The sequence below is a fragment of the Symphalangus syndactylus genome, chromosome 11 (assembly GCF_028878055.3).
Source record: "Symphalangus syndactylus isolate Jambi chromosome 11, NHGRI_mSymSyn1-v2.1_pri, whole genome shotgun sequence".
Lineage (NCBI taxonomy): Eukaryota > Metazoa > Chordata > Mammalia > Primates > Hylobatidae > Symphalangus > Symphalangus syndactylus.
Window position 1 is genome coordinate 122,639,125 of NC_072433.2, and position 19,721 is coordinate 122,658,845.

At 39.5% G+C, this 19,721-nt stretch overlaps 1 protein-coding gene across 1 annotated transcript in view; it reads right to left on the reverse strand.

The window, feature by feature from the left end:
• Positions 1-19,721, reverse strand: part of ADAMTS18 (ADAM metallopeptidase with thrombospondin type 1 motif 18) — a 152,973-nt gene that overhangs the window by 34,865 nt on the left and 98,387 nt on the right. The window contains exons 12-16 of the mRNA XM_055299633.1: positions 18,553-18,701; positions 9,677-9,849; positions 6,178-6,308; positions 4,861-4,984; positions 3,611-3,855 (exon numbers count right to left, since the gene is read on the reverse strand). Of these exons, the coding sequence (XP_055155608.1) occupies positions 3,611-3,855; positions 4,861-4,984; positions 6,178-6,308; positions 9,677-9,849; positions 18,553-18,701 (822 nt within the window). The remainder of the gene's footprint in view (positions 1-3,610; positions 3,856-4,860; positions 4,985-6,177; positions 6,309-9,676; positions 9,850-18,552; positions 18,702-19,721) is intronic.

Below are 19,721 nucleotides of genomic sequence, written 5' to 3' on the forward strand. Positions count from 1 at the left end.
TTACATAGCAGCCTGGTTGAATTTTTTTTTTTTTTTTTTTTGACACGGAGTCTCGCTCTGATGCCAGGCTGGAGTGCAGTAGTGTGATCTCGGCTCACTGCAACCTCTGCCTCCTGGGTTCAAGCAGTTCTTCTGCCTCAGCCTCTTGAGTAGCTGGGACTATAGGCATGCGCCACCATACCCGGCTAGTTTTTCTATTTTTTAGTGGAGATGAGGTTTCACCATATTGGCCAGGATGGTGTAAACCACCCTCGTCCTTGACATCCTGATGTTGTTATTGGGTTGAAATCCAAACTCCTTACCATGGTTTATATTATCTGTGGGCCACCCCCTGACTATACCCATCTCACACCTCAATACTTTCTTTTCTCACTACACTATAGCTAGATTCTCCTATTTTTTAGTTCTTCTAAAATATTAAGTTGATACTCCACATCAGGTTTTATTTATTTATTCGGAGATAGTCTCGCTCCGCCACCCAGGCTGGAGTGCAGTGGTGCCATCTCGGCTTATTGCAGCCTCTGCCTCCCAAGCTCAAATGATTATCCTGCCTCATCCTCCCAAGTAGCTAGGACTACAGGCATGCACGACCACGCCTGGCTAATTTTTGTTTTAGTAGAAACAGGGTTTCACCATGTAGGCCAGTCTGGTCTCATACTCCTGGCCTCAAGCAATCCACCTACCTCAGCATCCCAAAGCGCTGGGATTACAGGGGTGAGCCACCATACCCAGCCCACATGGAGTTTTAAATTGTTGCTTCCTCTGCCTGAATTTCCTCTACTCTTTACCCAGTTGGGTCTTCTCATCCTTCAAGTTTCACCTCACATGGTAATTCTCAGATAATTCCTCACCAACTCTCTAATTCAAAAAGTCTGTTTTTTTTTCTCATACTTTATTTTCTCTCAAAGAAACTACCACAATCTATACATCTGCCTTCATTTATCTATTCGTTTGTGTAATGCTGTACTGTACCCTTCAACACTCTAAGTTTCATTATAGCAGGAAGATTTCCTTTTGTGTATCCACTACTATACACCCAGTTTACTGTCCATGTGAAACACAAGAGCAGCTCAGTGCATGTGACACAGGAATGCGGTGATTTCTTTTGTTCGAGACGGAGTCTCACTCACTCTGTTGCCCAGACTGCAGTGCAGTGATGCAATCTCGGCTCACTGCAACCTGTGCCTCCCAGGTTCAAGTGATTCTCCTGCCTCAGCCTCCCGACTAGTTGGGATTACAGGCATGCGCCACCACACCCAGCTAATTTTTGTATTTTTAGTAGAGATGGGGTTCCGCCATGTTGGCCCAGCTGGTCTCGAACTCCTGGCCTCAAGTGATCCACCTGCCTCGAGTGATTTCTTAACGTGTGGACATTTTCACTATTCTGCTTTCGAAGTTCTAGCAAATCTAAGAATCCATGAGGGAAACTTCAAGATGTCATCTAATTTCACCCACCATAACTCAACACACAGAATACAAACTCCCACACACTGGGTAAGAGAAATTCATTTCTATTGCTTTCCCCATGAACCACTGTGAGCCGCAGAAGGTCATTACCAATATCATGGTAGCATGGTATTTGTTCAAAGAATTATCCAGTCCCACTGTGCATGGAACTGAGAAAGATGATAAATTGAGTGCTTCAGTTTAGACAGAAGAAGTAGCTGCCTCTGAAAAACTGCCTTATTCATCACTAATCTGACCAAAATACCCTGAGATGACTGAGGACACAGCATGCTGTCAGCCCAGAAAACAAGCACTATGTCCCTTTCCTCAGCACCAAGAACACAGTAAGTGCCAACAGTCTTATGTGAATTAACATATATAAGATAGAGGAAAATAAATTTTAAGCAAAAATCATCAGACAAGTTTATGAACACAATCTTCCTAATAGTCAGTTTTCAGATCAACCCTCTAGTTGCCACAGATCTATGTCAGTGTTGGTCAAAATACATGGATATGTTCTCAGTATTTTATGCATTCAAATCTGGATGACAGATGTTTGCAAAGAGCAAACTATCTATTCCCCACCTCTAGTAGGCTTTGTACCTCCCACAGAGGCAACATTTCACATTGAGAAAAACCGTATAATGACAAGTAGCTGAGCCCTGCCAGTATTGGTGATATATTAAGATAATGGTGTGGGCAAGTGAGCCAGGAAGACTTATGTTCAAACCTCAGTCCTACCACTTACATGTAACACAGTCTGTTTAAGGCTCAGTTTTCTCATCTGTACAATGGGGATTAAGTAACAATACCTACCTTCCTAAGGTGGTTGTGGGCATTTAAGAAATGAATGCATGAAACTGATCACAGAATGCCTGAACCTACTCTATTACAGTCATGATAATCATGATAATAGTAACAGTTACATTGATCTTGCATTTATTTGAGAAGAGAGCAGTAATCTGAGTGTTACACAGATCTCATGCTCCTGGGTGAAAAGACTTTGACTCCAGTTCAGCTCTGTTTTTTCCCTAGCTGTATGAGATAGGCAAGTCTTTTAATATTTGTTCATACTTGATTCCTTATTTTTCTGGTTAGTGAAGTCCATTTTCTACCTTAGTTTCACAGGTAAGAAACTGAAACTTAAAATAACTCATAAGAGTAGCTGGATATGCAAGTACTCAGTATCATTTCTATACAAACTGAAGCACATCACTTGCCTATAAGAGCCAACAGTCACCCCATTTTACAAACGGAGAAAAAGCACTCAGAGACATGATGAGGACTAAAGAAAATGTTTCTACGGTAATAGCCTTGCAGAGTCATTTCCAGATGACGTTGGTTCTCTTAATTATCATTTTTATTACCCTTTTTTTTTCCTTTTCTTATCTATGGGGAAGCTACAACCTACAAGATCATGGTAGTTTAGTATGACGAAACTCTGCTGACACCCAGGCAAGCATTTTCTCTACTACTAATCCCTTCTCCTAGGCCAGTTGACCTATGTTATGAATAGCTACAGTGGAGCATCCAAACGGCAGACATAGACAAACCAGAATAATATAAAAAGTATTCTTGCTACATTCTTTGATGTTCTTGAAACCTAAGCATATTGGTGAAAGGTTGACCTCTAAATATGAAAATCAACCCATTCTCTTGGAGGCCCTTTGGGTTCCTGTCCTCTTCCCCCAAATGGAATCATGGTCTTCTCCCCTTTACACTTTGAAATTTAGCCTATTAGGAAACCCCTTTTTAGTTGTCGTTGTTTTGAAATAGTCTTGCTCTGTTGCCCAGGCTGGAGTGCAGTGGTGCGATCTTGGCTCACTGCAACTTCCGCCTCCCAGGTTCAAGCAATTCTCCTGCCTCGGCAACCCACTAATAGCTGGGATTACAGGGGCATGTCACCACACCTGGCTAATTTTTGTATTTTTAATAGAGACGGGTTTTCGCTATGTTGGCCAGGCTGGTCTCGAACTCCTGACCTCAGCTGATCCGCCCACCTCAGCCTCCCAAAGCGCTGGGATTACAGGCATGAGCCACCGTGCCCGGCCAGGAAACACCTTTGAACTAGAAGGATTGGAGTTCTTTAAGCTGGCTCCAATTGCAGTCATCACTATAAATGTAGCAAGAAGCACTAAAAACTGAATACACAGAAGGGGCTTACTTCAAAGACCAGCGTCTCATTTGTGGGCCCCAGCGCGTACAGACGTTCCGGGCGGTTGAAGGAGCGCTGGTATTCAAACGTGGTCCCAGCGAAGGGGAACTCCCCGGGCCAGTCGATGCTCCAGTCCCCGGTGAGGTAATACTTTTGATTGAGGCTTCGAACTGCCAGGTAACTGGAGGAAACCTGCAGTTCCTGGATTTCGATGCTTCGGGCACCAGCTGGAATGATGACCACCGGATAATATTCTAAATGGAAAGAAGAGAGTATGTCTCAATTCTACGCTGTGCATTGGACAAAGGGGTCTAGAAATGGCCCCTGACATGTAGTGTTCAGTTTTATAGAGTGAGGTTTTTGAATCATTAACTAAATTCATTCTTACTCTAGGAAGTAAACGTGATCAATGATTTCATTGTCCAAATAGTAAGAACACTAGACTAGGGAAAATGTATGTGGCTTCCCAAAGCCTTCCAAGTATGTTTTCTGTGGACAAGAAATACACTCTTCCCCTTCCCGGACCAAAAAAGGCCACAAAATTCAAGAAGACTTTTAAAAAATCTTCCTAAGACCAAAGTGGGCGGATCACCGGAGGTCAGGAGTTTGAGACCAGCCTGGCCAGTGTGGTGAAACCCCATCTTTACTAAAAATACAAAAATTAGCGGGACATGGTGGCAGGTGCCTGTAATCCCAGCTACTCAAGAGGGTGAGGTAGGAGAATTGCTTGAACCTGGGACGTGGAGGTTGCAGTGAGCTGAGATCACACCACTGCACTCCAGCCCGGGTAACAGAGTGAGACTCTGTCTCAAAAAAAAAAAAAAAAAAAATCTGTCTGGAAGAAACTTAGAACCATGTATCTTCAGTGATGAAATTCAGAAAACAGGGATCAAAAGTTTAATTTCACTCAAGATATTTAGATAACTGTTTCAAATATTCATTTAGTGCTGTGAGCAGAGATCACCTAAGTTTCACAATGTTTCTTTGCTTAACAAATGCACTTGGACACACAGGGGGCCTGGTCGGCATACTAAAAATGCAAAGCAGAAAGGCATTTATTTAGCATATTTCTACAAGGTAATGTATCGACAAAATTCCTCACAACTATCCTCCCTTACTCTTGCACAAGTGACAAATGCCACCATCACTAGTGTGTCCAGTGAACTAGTAAAAGGCTCAACCACATTTGGCGTGACTCAAACTTGTTCGGTAGCAAAAGTTGCATCTCATTAGCAATAACAAACAGCAGCATCTCTCACCATTTGCTTTATGCTGGTTGAGGTACAGGCCTTTATAAAACTTGCAAGTTGAATTATCACCTTTGCAAACGCCACATGCATCTGAGACTGCTTTAGAGCCTAGTTCATGATCACATCCCACTAGCTGTGACAAAAACAAAAAACATGAGAAAATCAAAGATCAGAGAAGCCGGAGGCTGGGAATAATTAAGAGCTATATTGTTTGCACCTGGCCTGATTGTGCTATATTGTTATCTGTATTTACAGAGCATTAGGGAAGCAGTACAGCTTATGGTTAAAAATCACAGCCTCAAGTTGGACTCACTTGGGGTTCAAATCCCTCCCCTGACATTATTAGATGACTGGGCAAGTTGTATAAGTCATCTAAGGCTTAGAGTCTTCATTGATGAAACTGAAATAAAAAGTCACCATCGCTACTAGTACCAGCTGAGATTATTCAGGCCAGCTGTGTGACTCAAATATGAAAATGCTGGACAATGAATATGAAAATGCTGGACAATATGCATGCATGAATGCATGTGTACAAACACACACCCTTAAAAGATCAAAGGGCTGAAACTGAAATTAAAATGGAAGAGAAAATGAGCACTCAAAGTGAAAGGAAAAATAACTGGGGACAAATAGCATTATTTCAAAATACAATTGTGAGGGTCTAATCATGTAGTAAAGGTACTTAGTGCACATGCAATAAAAGTTTATTATTTACATTCTTATTTCATTTTTACAACTCCTATGCAAAGCAGGATATAGCATCATCTCCATGTGCAATATATATGTGAAAGTAGAGTAAAAAATAAACTAAAATAATTGAACTAGGCTCATGCAACAAGTAAATGTGGAATGTAGATATGGTGCTCGGCCAGGCACAGTGGCTCACGCCTGTAATCCCCGCACTTCGGGAGGCTGAAGCGGGCTGATCACCTGAAGTCAGGAGTTCAAGACCAGTCTGGCCAACATGGTGAAACCCCGTCTCTACTATAAGTACAAAATTAGCTGGGCGTGGTGGCATGCACCTGTAATCCCAGCTACTCAGGAGGCTGAGGCAGGAGAATCACTTGAACCCAGGAGGCAGAGGTTGCAGTGAGCTGAGATCTCACCATGGCACTCCAGCCTGGGCAACAGAGTGAAATTTCATCCCCAAAAAATACAAAAATAAAAAAGATACGGTGCTAAAATCCAGTGAAACATTTTGCCCTTTCCCTCTATGCCATCTGCCCTTCTCCAGACACAATCTCTCACACCACTCTTCACAGTACACAGATGATACGATGAAACAGAAGCATGCTCATACACTCCAAAGCAGAAATGTTCTCTTACTTCACAAACCCCATCAATACAAACATCATTTTTGTTTGGGGAGCAGGGAGTTCCATCTTTCACTTTGCCAGACATTGCAAAAAAAAATTCAAAGTTCTCAGCCTTGCAGTACAGTTTGCATCGATCTTCCTCTAGAAGCAAAGAGATCAAGATAGGAAATGGTCAAGAGGAGACTAAGGAAAGATTATACGATTGCCAAAAGGATGAATTAAATTTACTTAGAAAGCTATCATGATGAAAATGGAAAATGTGTGTGTATGCACATATAAGCCCGTATGAGGTGGCTTTCAAAGCATGAGTCCCATTTAACAATCCATATAAAACTAATTTAAGAGTAATACGTAACAATTTTATTTTTCTTATCCTTAGGGATAGTCACCACACACATGATCGATGGGTTACTATCCAGCCTCCCTAGATAGTAAACCTTTCAGGTTTCAAAGGCCTGATGGTCAGCCACTGACAATATAGAAATGAAGTAGTGTGGCTGTGTTCTAATAAAATATGATGAAACAAATACACACCAGATTTGGCCAGCAGGCCATGGTTTGATGACCCTGATTTAGGGCATGGATTACTTTAGATATTTACTCAGTCTGTTAAGAGAAAAGGTTTTAGGCACCAGGGAGAAAAGGCATATGGTTAGTCACGTTTGTAAAACATATAGAGAAAAAAAAAAAAACATGTCATAAAAATGGAGAGAAAGCATATAAACTCGTCCTGAACGCTACAAAAAGGTAACTTCTGTTGGCCCTTAAGCCCCTGAGACATTTATGATATCAGAGGCAAAAATAAAAAAAATTATATTTGTAGAGCTCTTGTTATCAGAAAGGAGTTCCTATGCCATTTTCTCAATCAGAAAGAGCTCTTCTTGGCCAGGAATTCCAGATGACGTTTCTCACAAGAGACCTTATGTGGGCGATATTCAGCGATATCCCTAACAACAGCTTTAGAAATGTGTAAACACTTTACAAATAGTTGTGCTTTATAAAACCTCTCAATAAAAGACAAACTCAAAACTCAAACGTGAAAGGAGTTAAATTATCACAGTCCAAATATGCAGATGTGTGGGTGGCTTAAAAGTTTCTCTCCCATCTATAATTTTTTTTAATAGCAGCTTTATTTAATGCCTAATTTTTGCACATGAGATTAGGGAGTTGGATGACATATATGCCCTTTCTTTTCTCTATCATTTCCAGGAATTAACAAGTTTTAGAAAGTTTTTTTTTTTTTTTTTTTTTTTTTTAAGCACAGATTCCTGGGTGAGTTTATGAGTCCATTAGAAACACAGAGGAAAGAAGGGAAAAAACCTCACTCCTGTAGCACAGAGACTGTCCACATTTATGAAAAAGTCTTCCCTTGTTCTTCTAAATTGCAGGAATGTCACAAGACCTTCAAGTCATGGTCAGTCTTCCCTGATACAAGTATCAAAAGGAGACAAGTAGAGACTAGAAGGCCTTAACATTTCTGTCTCCCTCCACTGAGAGGTAAGATCCTAAGGCTGGGAGTCTACGTTTGATTCAATGCATTCTCCTGTGCATCTAGCAAAGGGTCTCCTACACAAAAAGAGCTCAGTAAACATCTGTTGCATTCATGAATGAAACTGCATGCTCCCTACTCAGTGGAAACTGCAGTAAAATTAGTGAAAGAACTCTGAAACCAGCAAGCATTTTCTAAATTGCAAAATTTATTTGTTTAACTTTCTTCTTATATCTTCAACACAGAATTTCCTTAAGGGTGATAACAGGACTGATTTCATAAAGACTATATTTGAATGGAAGATGTAATGTGATAAAGGCCAAGGAATATCCATGAAGCCAAAGCAAAAGCAAAGAATAGAAGAGGAAGCAAAAGGAGGGACAACAGAGTCATGGAGAAAGAACCACAGATAGGAAGCATGGAATCTCAAGTGTACAACCAAGAGAAAGGAAATATTCCAAGTTTGGAAGTGGGAGCAACTGCAGCATCCACTGGGACCTGCTGTGCAGCATGCTCCCTACGACATCACTCAGCTCCTGGTAGAATGCCTCTAGTAATGGGGAGCTTGTTACTTACAGAGGGAGTACATTTTCATTTTGGACAGTTAATATTTATTTACTTATCACTTCAAAAGTTATAACCATTACATAAATATATACCAAGTGCTGTTCTTGGATGCTGGAGATAGAAGCAAGCTCAAGACAGACAAAGGCTTAGTCCTTGTGGAACCTAAATTCTTGTGGGGAGGAAGATAACAACTAAATGACTAGATAAAAATACATTCATGCACTGAGAAGAGCTATGAAGAATAAAACGGGGTAAAGGGTTCAGAAAACAACATGAAGGAAGAATATGTTGACAGGCTGTCAAGGAAGGTGTCTCTGAGGAGATAATATGGCTAGAATGTTCTCAGCCCTTGAATTAATTCTGTTATCTAAAGCAATTTGAAATAAATCGAACATCCTTCCTTTTCAATAGCTCTTTGAAGTTTTGAATGTAACTCGTTTCTCATGTACAGTAAACCTCTATAGGTCCCTCATTACTTCCTCCTAAGACACAGCTTTGGAATTGTCACGTCTGTCTCTATCTATGCTTCCTGGACAGTCATGACCCAAAACCACATCAGTGCTCCTGAAATGGCTAGGCTGATACTGAGCAAAGCTGCACAATCCTCTCTTTTGATTTGGAGGCTCTATTTGTTATAATGATGCCTGTAATATTAGCTTCCTTTAGGATCACTAATTAATATAGGTTCATGTTGAGCTTTTGCACAGAACAGCCCATGAATTGTCATTAAACTTAGTCTCTTTCCATTCTACACATGGGCAGTTGGGATTCATATATAATCCTCTTTCAAGACAGCATGAATAAGTTTTGATAAATCGAATGGATGGAAGTAGTGAAACAACTAGCATGATGACAGAGGCAAGAGCAACTACGTTAAACTCTTGTGCTGTAACTAATGTTTTATTATTCAGTCAAAACAAAGACATATTAAAAAGTAAAATACAAGCCATAACTTTTAGTAAGTACCAAGAACCTAGTATAATTTTTATTTATGATTCTGTGTGTGTGTCTGCGTGCATGCACACACTCTACAAACAGGCCTTCCCATGCTTGTAATCAACTGACATGTCAGGTACTGTGTATGGTGCCTCTATGGGGTATATATGGTTTCATGAGTTTTTGGTCTGGACCGTTCATACCAATTTCAATTAAGATCCCTGGGAGATTTAATTGCCAAAATGTCAAAGGTAAGTTGAGAAACATAAGCACATTCCAAACATATGAAACCTTGGGTTTACAGATGTGGGAGACAAGAGGTATCTTATGGGGGGGAAAAAAAACAGTGGAAAAATAAACAAAACCCGTGGAATGAAACATTGAGCCAGATGGGTCTGGGGAGTGAAAGGTAAACATTCAAACTCTTTGATACAGGCAACAATTTCTATTGGTGTATTGGTCAATCACATTATTACCCACATAAAGACTTATTTGAATGTCATACAGACCAAATTACCTTCCACTTTTGTATAGGGTTTCCACTGGTAGAACCATCCACGGAAAGGTTTGCTGTTATATTCTGCACACTGTTGAGCCCGAAAATCCAAGCTATTTTCACTGCAAGGGTTAATGTTGCACAGCTGATAAATACGGCTAGAACCTGGACAGAATTTGCCACCATACTGAGGCCTAAAAATGAAATTAATGAACTTTAATGTTAGCAATCAAAGGGCTCATTATTAGTCACATGCAATAATATGAAGAGGGGCAATTAAGATGAGCATTGCCACAGTGTATGCAAATGCATACAGTCTATTATAGGAATGGAAGTACATAGCATATAACTTAACACCTTCCTTCGTGAATCTAGGCTAGACATAACTAATCAATCAATGGACTTTTTCTAGTTCTTTTTGTTACCACTGCTCACTCATTAAAACTGGCATGCTAAATCAAATTTATTTGCCATCACCAATCAAACGTTTACATTCTGTCCATTTCCTTAAACACTGATGAAAGAATTTTTACTTTTTATTATTTTTGAGACAGGGTCTCACACTGTTGCCCAGGCTGGAATGCAGCGGCGTGATCTCGGCTCACTGCTGCCTCCACCTCTCTGGCTCAGGTTAGCCTCCTACCTCAGTCTCCCAAGTAGCTGTGACTAGAGGCATGCACCACTACACCTGGCTAATTTTTGCACTTTTTGTTGAGATGTGGTTTCGCCATGTTGCCCAGGCCAGTCTCAAACTCCTTGGCTCAAGGGATCCACCACCCTCAGGCTCCCAAAGTGTGGGGATTACAGGTGTGAACCACTGCACCCAGCCTGAAAGGATATTCTTTTGTTTCTAAATTTTTAAAATTTTTTTAAACTTTTATTTTAGGTTCAGGGGTACATGTAAAGGTTTGTTATACAGTTAAATTGTGTCTCGCAGGGGTTTGGTATACAGACTATTTTATTGCCCAGATAATAAGCATAAAATCTGATATGTAGTTTTTCAATCCTCTCCCTCCTCCAACCCTCCACCCTCAATCTTTGTGTCCATATGTACTCAATGTTGAGCTCCCACTTATAAGGAAGAATATGTGATATCTGGTTTTCTGTTCCTGCCTTAGTTGGCTTACAAGAATGACCTTCAGCTCTATCCATCTGACAGCAAAGGACATGATCTCACTCTTTTTTATGGCTGCATAGTATTCCATGGTGTATATGTATCACATTTCTTTATCCAGTCTACTGTTGATGGGCATTCAGGTTGATTCCATGCCTTTGCTATCATGAATAGTGCTACAATGAACATACATGTGCATGTGTCTTTATGGTAGAACAATTTTTTAATTTTTAATTTTTTTATTTCAATAGGTTGTTTGGTTACATAAATAAGTTCTTTAGAAGTCATTTCTGAGATTTTAGTACACCCCTCACCCGATCAGTGTACCCTGTCTTTTATCCCTTGCCACCTCCTACCCTTTCCCTTGAGTCCCCAAAGTCCAATGTATCATTCTTATGCCTTTGTGTCCTCATAGCTTAGCTCCCACATATGAGTAAGAACATACAATGTTTGGTTTTCCATTCCTGAGTTTATGGCAGCACGATTTGCAATTGCAAAACTATGGAAGCAGCACAAATGCCCATCAATCAATGAGTAAAGAAAATGTGGTGTATACAGACCATGGACTACTACTCAGCCATATAAAAGTAATGAAATAATGCCATTCACAGCAACCTGGATGAAACTGGAGACTGTTGTTCTAACTGAACGGATATTCCTGACCCTCATATTAGCTCCTGTGTTAGGGAAATCTGTAAACACACCTAAATGTTCTTTTACTGTATATGTGTGCTTGTGTGCTACATGCACATACCCTAACTTTTGGCATCAAAAGCCGTTCAAACATGGACTCAAGCTACCTCTCCAGCTTTCTCCCATTTCCTAATAGTCTCATTATCTTCCCACACTTTGCCATGCACCTGCTATTACACAGAATGTCAGCACATTGGGGAGAAGGAACAGAAAGCACCATTTGCTGCTCTCCCCAATCCAGCTGTCAGTTGTTGAGATACTTTGAGTATAATATGACTATTGTGGGTTTCTTCTGATTGATTCTGAACCCAGAGGGAAAACATTCTCTTGTTTTCATCAGCATAGTCACTTTTCAGCTTTGCAGGTGGCCTACTCCTTTCCTGCCAAGCACAATGGGAAATGATTTCCAGAGTAGGGAATTCCATTAGAACATAAATAATTATGATGTAAAGGCAAGCTCTTTAAGATCTTGGTAGGCAGATTCTAATCTGCAAAAACCAGAAAGCAAAATAAAAAGCTAAAAAAGAGCCACCACATTGAAAATTACCCATAACATCGTATCCAGCTTACTCTGTGCACAAAGCTGTGGCTTCTTTTCATTCCTCTCATTTTGGAGTTTTCTCTGAAGGCCAAAACTCAACTATGGATCATCTTGTATAACATGAAAGGTGGCTCCAGGTTAATAAATTTATGTGATTAAAATTCCTTGTCTCTTTAGGAAGCACAAGTATGCTCTAAAACAGTCCTGGAATATGCTTCAGCGTAATTAATTTATCCCGTCCTCCTATAACTGCATGCTAAAATGGATTCAACAGAAACGGGAAATGTCACACTGCCAGAATGGGATTTTTATGCTATTTCAAAACACTCTGGAGCAACTACTTAAACATGCAGTAGCCACTGTGATAAATCAAATCCCTGAAGACTTCTTACATGATTATCTAAAAAGCACTTAGAAAAATCTTAAAGTGCTATATCATAGCCTCAATATTCGGGTCATCTTTACAAGGCATATTTAAATCTAATTTCTCAGTTTAAGACTTTCTGTGATTCCATGAATAAATCTCATTTGGGCTGTATGTAGTTAATGAAGTGAAAGAGGACTGCAAGGTGTTACTTTATCGACTTATAGAACTTGTAACATGGAAAAGAACACCAAATTCATACAGCCATTGTCCTTCTTTCGTAGATGAAGTGAGAACCAGCTGACAAGAGCTTACAAAACTTGTTTAATAAGGGTCACAGAGCTAGAAAGAAACAGAGATGAGCTCAAGCTTAGGCCTGTGGACTCAGTCCAGGATTTTTTTCCTACTTAACTATGCCTGCATTTAACTGAGTTCTTAGGCCATGGGGCCGGGCATGCAAAGAAAGAAGAATAGACAGTAAGGTGCAATGTTTAGGGAGCTGGCCTTTTACAATGAGGCAGATTCTCTTTTTTTTTTTTTTTTTTTTAATTTTGAGACAGAGTTTTGCCCTATCACCCAGGCTGGAGTGAAGTGGCACTATCATGGCTCACTGCAGCCTCGAATTCCTGAACTCAAGCAATCCTCCTGCCTCAGCCTCCTAACTTAGGACTACAGGCATGTGCCACCATGCCTGGCAAATTTTTAAAATTTTTATAGAGACAAGGGCCTGTGTTGCCCAGGCTGGTCTCAAACTCCTGGCCTCAAGCAATCCTTCTGCCTTGGCCTCCCCAAGTGCTGGAATTACAAGCATGATACACCAAACCTGGCCAGACGCTGATTTAAATACAGTATTCTCTGCCTCCTCCCAGCTTAACTTTAGGTGATTTTATTTAACCTCCTCATTTGCAAAATAGGAACAGTTGTGACAATTAACTGATCTAACCTTTGTAAAGAATGTAGCACAGTATCTAGGGCAGAGTCAGAATAAATAAATCATAACTATTTTTAAATGCCTTATGCTTTTGTATTGAGTACCCATCCTGTGCTGAGTATTAGGTGATCTGATTTTTATATACTAATACATTTCATTTTTAATTATGGGATATGGTCAAAGTGATCAAAAGTAATTACTAGCAAGCATTTGGCCATTTCTATAAAAATATAGGCAATATTTTTCTGCAGCTTTGAACATAAGTGTTAGCCTAACAGAAAATTCTATCATGATATGTCTTGGTGAAAGAAGTTCTTCAATATTAAAAAGAAATATAGAAACAAAACAAAAACCTAGGCACATGATTCTGTCCTTATATTAGACAACTATAAAAAGCACACCAGCATTTGCTTCTGCATCATTTATCAAGTCCTGACTACAAATAGTTACAATGGTGTTGCTTGGGTGAGTATCGGCATCGCTTGGAGAGCTCTGTTAAACTATATACATATACAGATTCTGGAGACCTCCACCCACTTTCTCAATAAGAATATGAGATATGGAAGATTCAGGAATCAGCATTTTTAAAAACACACCTGGTGATTCTGATAACCAGCTGAGCCTCGAAATTACTGGTTGGAAAATACACCACCAATTAGATTCAATTATTCTTCTGGGGCCATGATTTTCCTTCTAACTCCATGTGCTAAGTTGCCTTAGAGTTAGCAGACAATTCTTTCTCAAATAGACTCATGTTTTAGAAAAGTTCTAGAACACCTTAGCACATCACTAATAATTTTCTTGGAGAGTTTATAGAAATTTCACTAGGACCCCTTATGGGGTGATAGTTTAATAAACAAGGAACCAGAAAAAAATGAAAAATGTCAAAGGATTAAGACTATGGGATCTCAATCTGACTCTGCCATTACCAGCATGGAGACTTGAGCAAGAGGTGCTACCGTGAATCGGGCCCTCTGCCTCCCCTGGTTACTCATCTGTGAAATAACTGAATTAGGAAGCAGGTTTCAACTCATGTGTCAGTTCTAACCTGATTGGGAACAAACGCCTAAAAAAGGGCATTGGGAAGGTCCCTGAGGCATAGGAGGGCTCAGTGAAAAATAGGACTTCCATCAGTTAAAACTATTTACCACTTACATGGGACAAAGGATGTCCCTGTGTGCCTGGCACTGGCCATTCCAGAGCCAGATAGCCGTCAACAAAAAAAATTGGTAAATCTATGAATCAGCCAAGAATCATTCATTTTTTATGAAATAAAATCTGTTCTGGGAAAAACACCTTCATATGCAACAGAAACCTCACACTGCTTCTCGGATGAGACAATGAAAATGGCTACACTGAGTGATGTGAATAGAACCAAATGCTTAAACTGAAGCAAGAAAGAAATCCATAACTTGAAACAGGGAGAATAAACAGCATTACTGCAACAGAGTGAAATAAGAACAGAGAGAGAACAATTAATTCAGCTGTCTTGGGAGAGCCTATCATCTACTTGTTTTACTTTTGGCTTCATGCAGAGTTAAACAGTATCCTGATTTATTTTTCATCTTGTTTAAAATGATAAAATTGCACTGAATGAAAATACTTTAATGATTAATTCTTCTATTAGGCATCTCTAAATTACAATATGCTGTTTCCATGAACAATGCCCTATTATAATGAGAGCTCTCAATCCTACAGATATGAGAGAGGTTTTAATTTAAATCTCAGGGGCCTCATTCATGCACTTTACCAGCAGAGCTATTGAATTAGGTAATCTATGTCTTTCCTGGGAAAATATCGAGATTGTAAAATGTTGTAATGTATGAAAACCAGATCCATGAACTATACTTCAAAAATGTAAAGTAATATGATGATTTTAACAATTCAACTTAAGACATGGCTGCATTCAAAGTATCAGGAGGCTAAAAACTACCCTCCTGCTTAAACCAGGAGATACTAAAACAACATCATTAATTGTTTTAATATTGTTATTAAAACAATAACCTGGTATAACTTGCAAATGCATCACCAGCCTCCTTATCATTATATTCAGTCACTGGGCCTGATTACATCTGTGAGTCCCAGTCAGAGATTATTTTGTCCCATATAGGACATTTGGCAATGTCTGGAGACATTTTTGGTTGTCACAGTTTGGTGGGTGGTGGGAAGAAGAGTGGATCCTACTGGCACTAGTAAGTAAAGGGCAGGGATGCTGCCAAACATCTTACCATGTACAGGACAAACCTCCACAACAAAGAATTTTCCAGCCCATGTCAACAGTGCAGAAATTGAAAACATCTATTTTAGCCTGAGATATTCCAAGTAGCACCTAACACGTGATGATCAAAGTGGCTCCAAACTCTGCTTTATATTTTGGGAAAAAAATAGACTTTTTATCTAACTCAGACTGCTGACTCAAATGAAGTACCATCATCTTTTTAAAAATTTCCTTTTGCTCTAGTATCATTATTCCTCAATTTACCAAATAGTTAACACAATGCTAACGACATGTCAGACCCTCTACTAAAGCACTTTACAAATGTTAACTCAGTTGACGTAGGTACTATCCTTATCCCGTTTTTATAAGTGAGGAATCTGGAGCAGGAAGACTAAGTTGTCTGTGGTCATAGATCAGAAGTGTTAGGGTCAGGATGCAAAAACGGTTTGTCCAACTTCAGAGTCTATGTTCTCATCCTCTGCACTATGCTACCAACTTAAATCGTGTTGTAAATTAAATCTGTTTTCCAAGATTCCATCACATTCTTCTCACTCCATCACATTCTTTAAAAGTCAGTTTCATCAGTAAAGGCTCTGCCTCTCCACCCTGCTTTGGTGGGCTGACCCTCTGTGACCCCGTCCTCCTGGTGAGCTGGGATGAGGATGATGAAAACCACACAGATCCCAGAACCTTTTGTTGAATGCCCACTGAATGTTTCCCAGTCTGTCAGGCATCCTACAGATGCGATTTCTAATCCTCCTCCAACCTTCCAAGGTTATCTTCTACATTTTTTTATACATAAACCCCAGTCAAATGACTTTTACAAAGCCACAGAATTAAGAAGTGGCAGACACAGGGTTTAGAGTCTTCCTATCTATCGACAAAACCTGGGCTCTGTCTACATCATTCTGCCAGTTGGAAAATCTACATCTCACCCATGTTTCACGTGGGAGTTAGAGCATATAAAAGTAATATAAAACCACCTTCATGTGCACAGAGCACAAACTGCAGTTCAGACTCCAGTATGACCAGACCAAAGAGTGCCCACAGGTGACCACAGGCCAATTTCAATCCACAGCTGATTTGACTAGTTGTCACAGTGGGTTTTTCTGTCTTTAAAGAAAATTGAGTTTGCTGTCAATATTTTTAAAAGTGGGAAATTTCACATGCAGCATTTTTCCGTATTTCTGGTTTCTCTTGAAAAGTCAGGCAGATCTGTCAACACATGTTGAATGTACATTCCTGCAAGGCAAAAATCAGCATACTTTCTGCAGTTCACCAGTTTGAGAGACACTCACAAGGTTTGCTGGCCAAATTTTCTGTTCTACAATATCACAAGTATTTAATTATATGAGTGTAGAACCCTAGTTTAGATGAATAAAGTAGCTAAGAGTCTTACTGGATCATCACAGTCCCATAGAGAATGACTCCTCTGCTGTGTTTTGCCTTCTGCACACTATACCTTCCCTCGGTGCACATGGACTTTACATGCAAACAGTAAAACTCTGGTTGATTGTTACTAACTGGAGGGAAGAAACTGGCACTTTAAAACAGTATTTTCTCACACCAGGGCCTGTCAGGGGGTGGGGAACAATGGGAAGGAGAGCTTTAGGACAAATACCTAATGCATGTGGGGCTTAAAGCTTAGATGATGGGTTGATGGGTGCAGCAAACCACCATGGCATATGTATACCTATGTAACAAATCTGCACATTCTGCTTATGTATTCTGCAACTTAAAGTAAAATAATAATAAACAAAGAAATACCAAAAAAATAAAAAATAAAACAGTGTGTTCTGTTGGTGGGAATGTAAATTAGCATGGTGGTTCCTCAAATAACTAAAAGCAATCCCAAAATCCCTAAAGGAAGGAATACCCCAAAGAAAGGAAATCAGTGTATACAGATATCTGTATTCCCACGTTCATCTGTATTCCCATGTTCACAGCAGCATTATTCACAATAACCAAGACGTGGAAGTAACCTAAGAGTCCCTCAGTGGATGAATAAGTAAAGAAAATATGGCACATATACATAGTTGAATAGTGTGCCATGTTTTCTTTATCCATTCATCCTACTAATGCTGCTAGATAGTATAGTATAGATACTATATATTAATAGTATAATGTACAGTGTCATATATACTACATATACTGTAATATATAGCGTCATATATACTATATATAATAGTGTCATATATACTATAAATATAGTATATATATGCTATATAGTATATATAATATATATGCTATATATAATATATTATATATATGCGATATATAATATATAGTATAAATACTACATATATTATACTATTATACATATATAATACTACATATTTATATATACTATTTATATATACATATTTATATATATATATACATATTTATATATATATATATACATATTTATATATACTATTCAGCCACTATAAAAATGATATCCTGTTATTTGCACCAACATGAATGGAACTGGAGGACATTATATTAAGTGAAATAAGCCAAATGCAGAAAGACACATATCGTATCTTCTCCCATGTGAGAGCTTAAAAAAAAAAAAATTGAACTCACACAGAGCTAGAGCTGGAGAGTGGGTTGACAGAGCTGGGAAGGGTAGTGGGGAGGGAGAACAGTAATGTCAGGATGGTTAATGGGTACAAAAATATAGTTAGAATGAACAAGATCTATTATGCAGTAGCACAAATAGGGTGACTATAGTTAACAATAATTTATTGTATATCTTAAAATAACTAAAACGGTGGAATGGGCCTAATAAAGAAATGATATTGGCATGTTTTTTAATAAAGAAACAATAAAGGCTTGAAGTGATGGATACCTCATCATGCTGATGTCATCATTCCACGTTGTATACCTGTATCAACACATTACATGTACCCCATAAATATGTATAACCGTTATGTAGCCATAATAATTAAAAATAAAAAAAATAAACTTCTTAAAGTATGAACAAGAAAAACCAGCACGTTACGGGCTGAAGGCTAAGGCCTTGCAAAGACTAACTTTCTGCTGCAGCCTTACTTGGGGTTATTGCAGTGTCTCTCCTGGTACTTGACTCCCGCACCACATGTCCGGGAACATTCTGACCACTTCGACCAGGTGGACCACTGGCCGTGGACAGGCCGGGGCCCGAGCTCCCCAAACTTCACGCACTGGCCTTGCCGACACCACTGTGAAAAGAACGTGTAAGATGCTTCCTGTCAGAGACCACCTGGGAAAGCGCAGGGAGTTGCCAACACATGCACAGTAACAGGAAAGACAGGTCTGTTGGGAGAAAAGGAAAATGCTGATACCTTGATAAATTCCTTTGCTGTGCTCTAAAAACACTCACCTCCTCTGCATTGACCACATACATTTTGAAAGGCTGACATCTAGAGAGAAGGGGCATTGCTCACCAACAGGCTGAGTATGATAGGCTTTGTGAGCTGTGGAGGTGACATGTTCAGATAAGATTCCACCTAACAGCCAAGGGAGTCAGTATAAAGTTACAACGAAGCCTGCCTTGCCACTCAGAGACAACACTACTTAAAGAACAATTGGGATCACTCATTCAAGAAGTAACAGTTAAGATATTAACATGATCTATCATTCTGAATGATTATCTTATCATAAAATAGATACAATTACACATACATTATATTTTTGTTTATTCCAAACCCGTCACTATAGAGCATTTCTTACGAAGCTGAACAACTCAGTCTGTACAAATTGTTCTCTTCAGATAGCATCCTTTTTCCTTTTGTCTACATAAAAGGTGCCCACTTCAGATGCTCTGATGACTTGGAGCTCTTTCAGTGTTTTTGATGAATTAGCCCAGGGTCTTTCATTTGCCCATGACCTGTACAAGCTAGATGGAGAGCTTTTTTCTGTATTAACCTTTCCATTTTAGTTCTCCTTTGTAACAAATTCCTGGCTTTCCTGGTCATCTCTCCCGAGGGGATGCGTTAGCCTGTGGTAGTGTTTCTTTTGTTTTAGTTTTATTTTTTGTTGTTGTTGCCTACCCCCCATCCCCGACCCCTGCCATGCTTTGATTATGAGCAAGTTCTGCATGACTTAGCATAACTGCTCTTTTCTAAAAGCCTCTGCAATTAGATCCAAAGGGTTGGGGTTTGGACCATGCCAGGTTTTGCTGAGGAATTGGGGGATCGGTTACAGAATTATGGGAAGGTTGTTTGACTTTCAAATCTTCA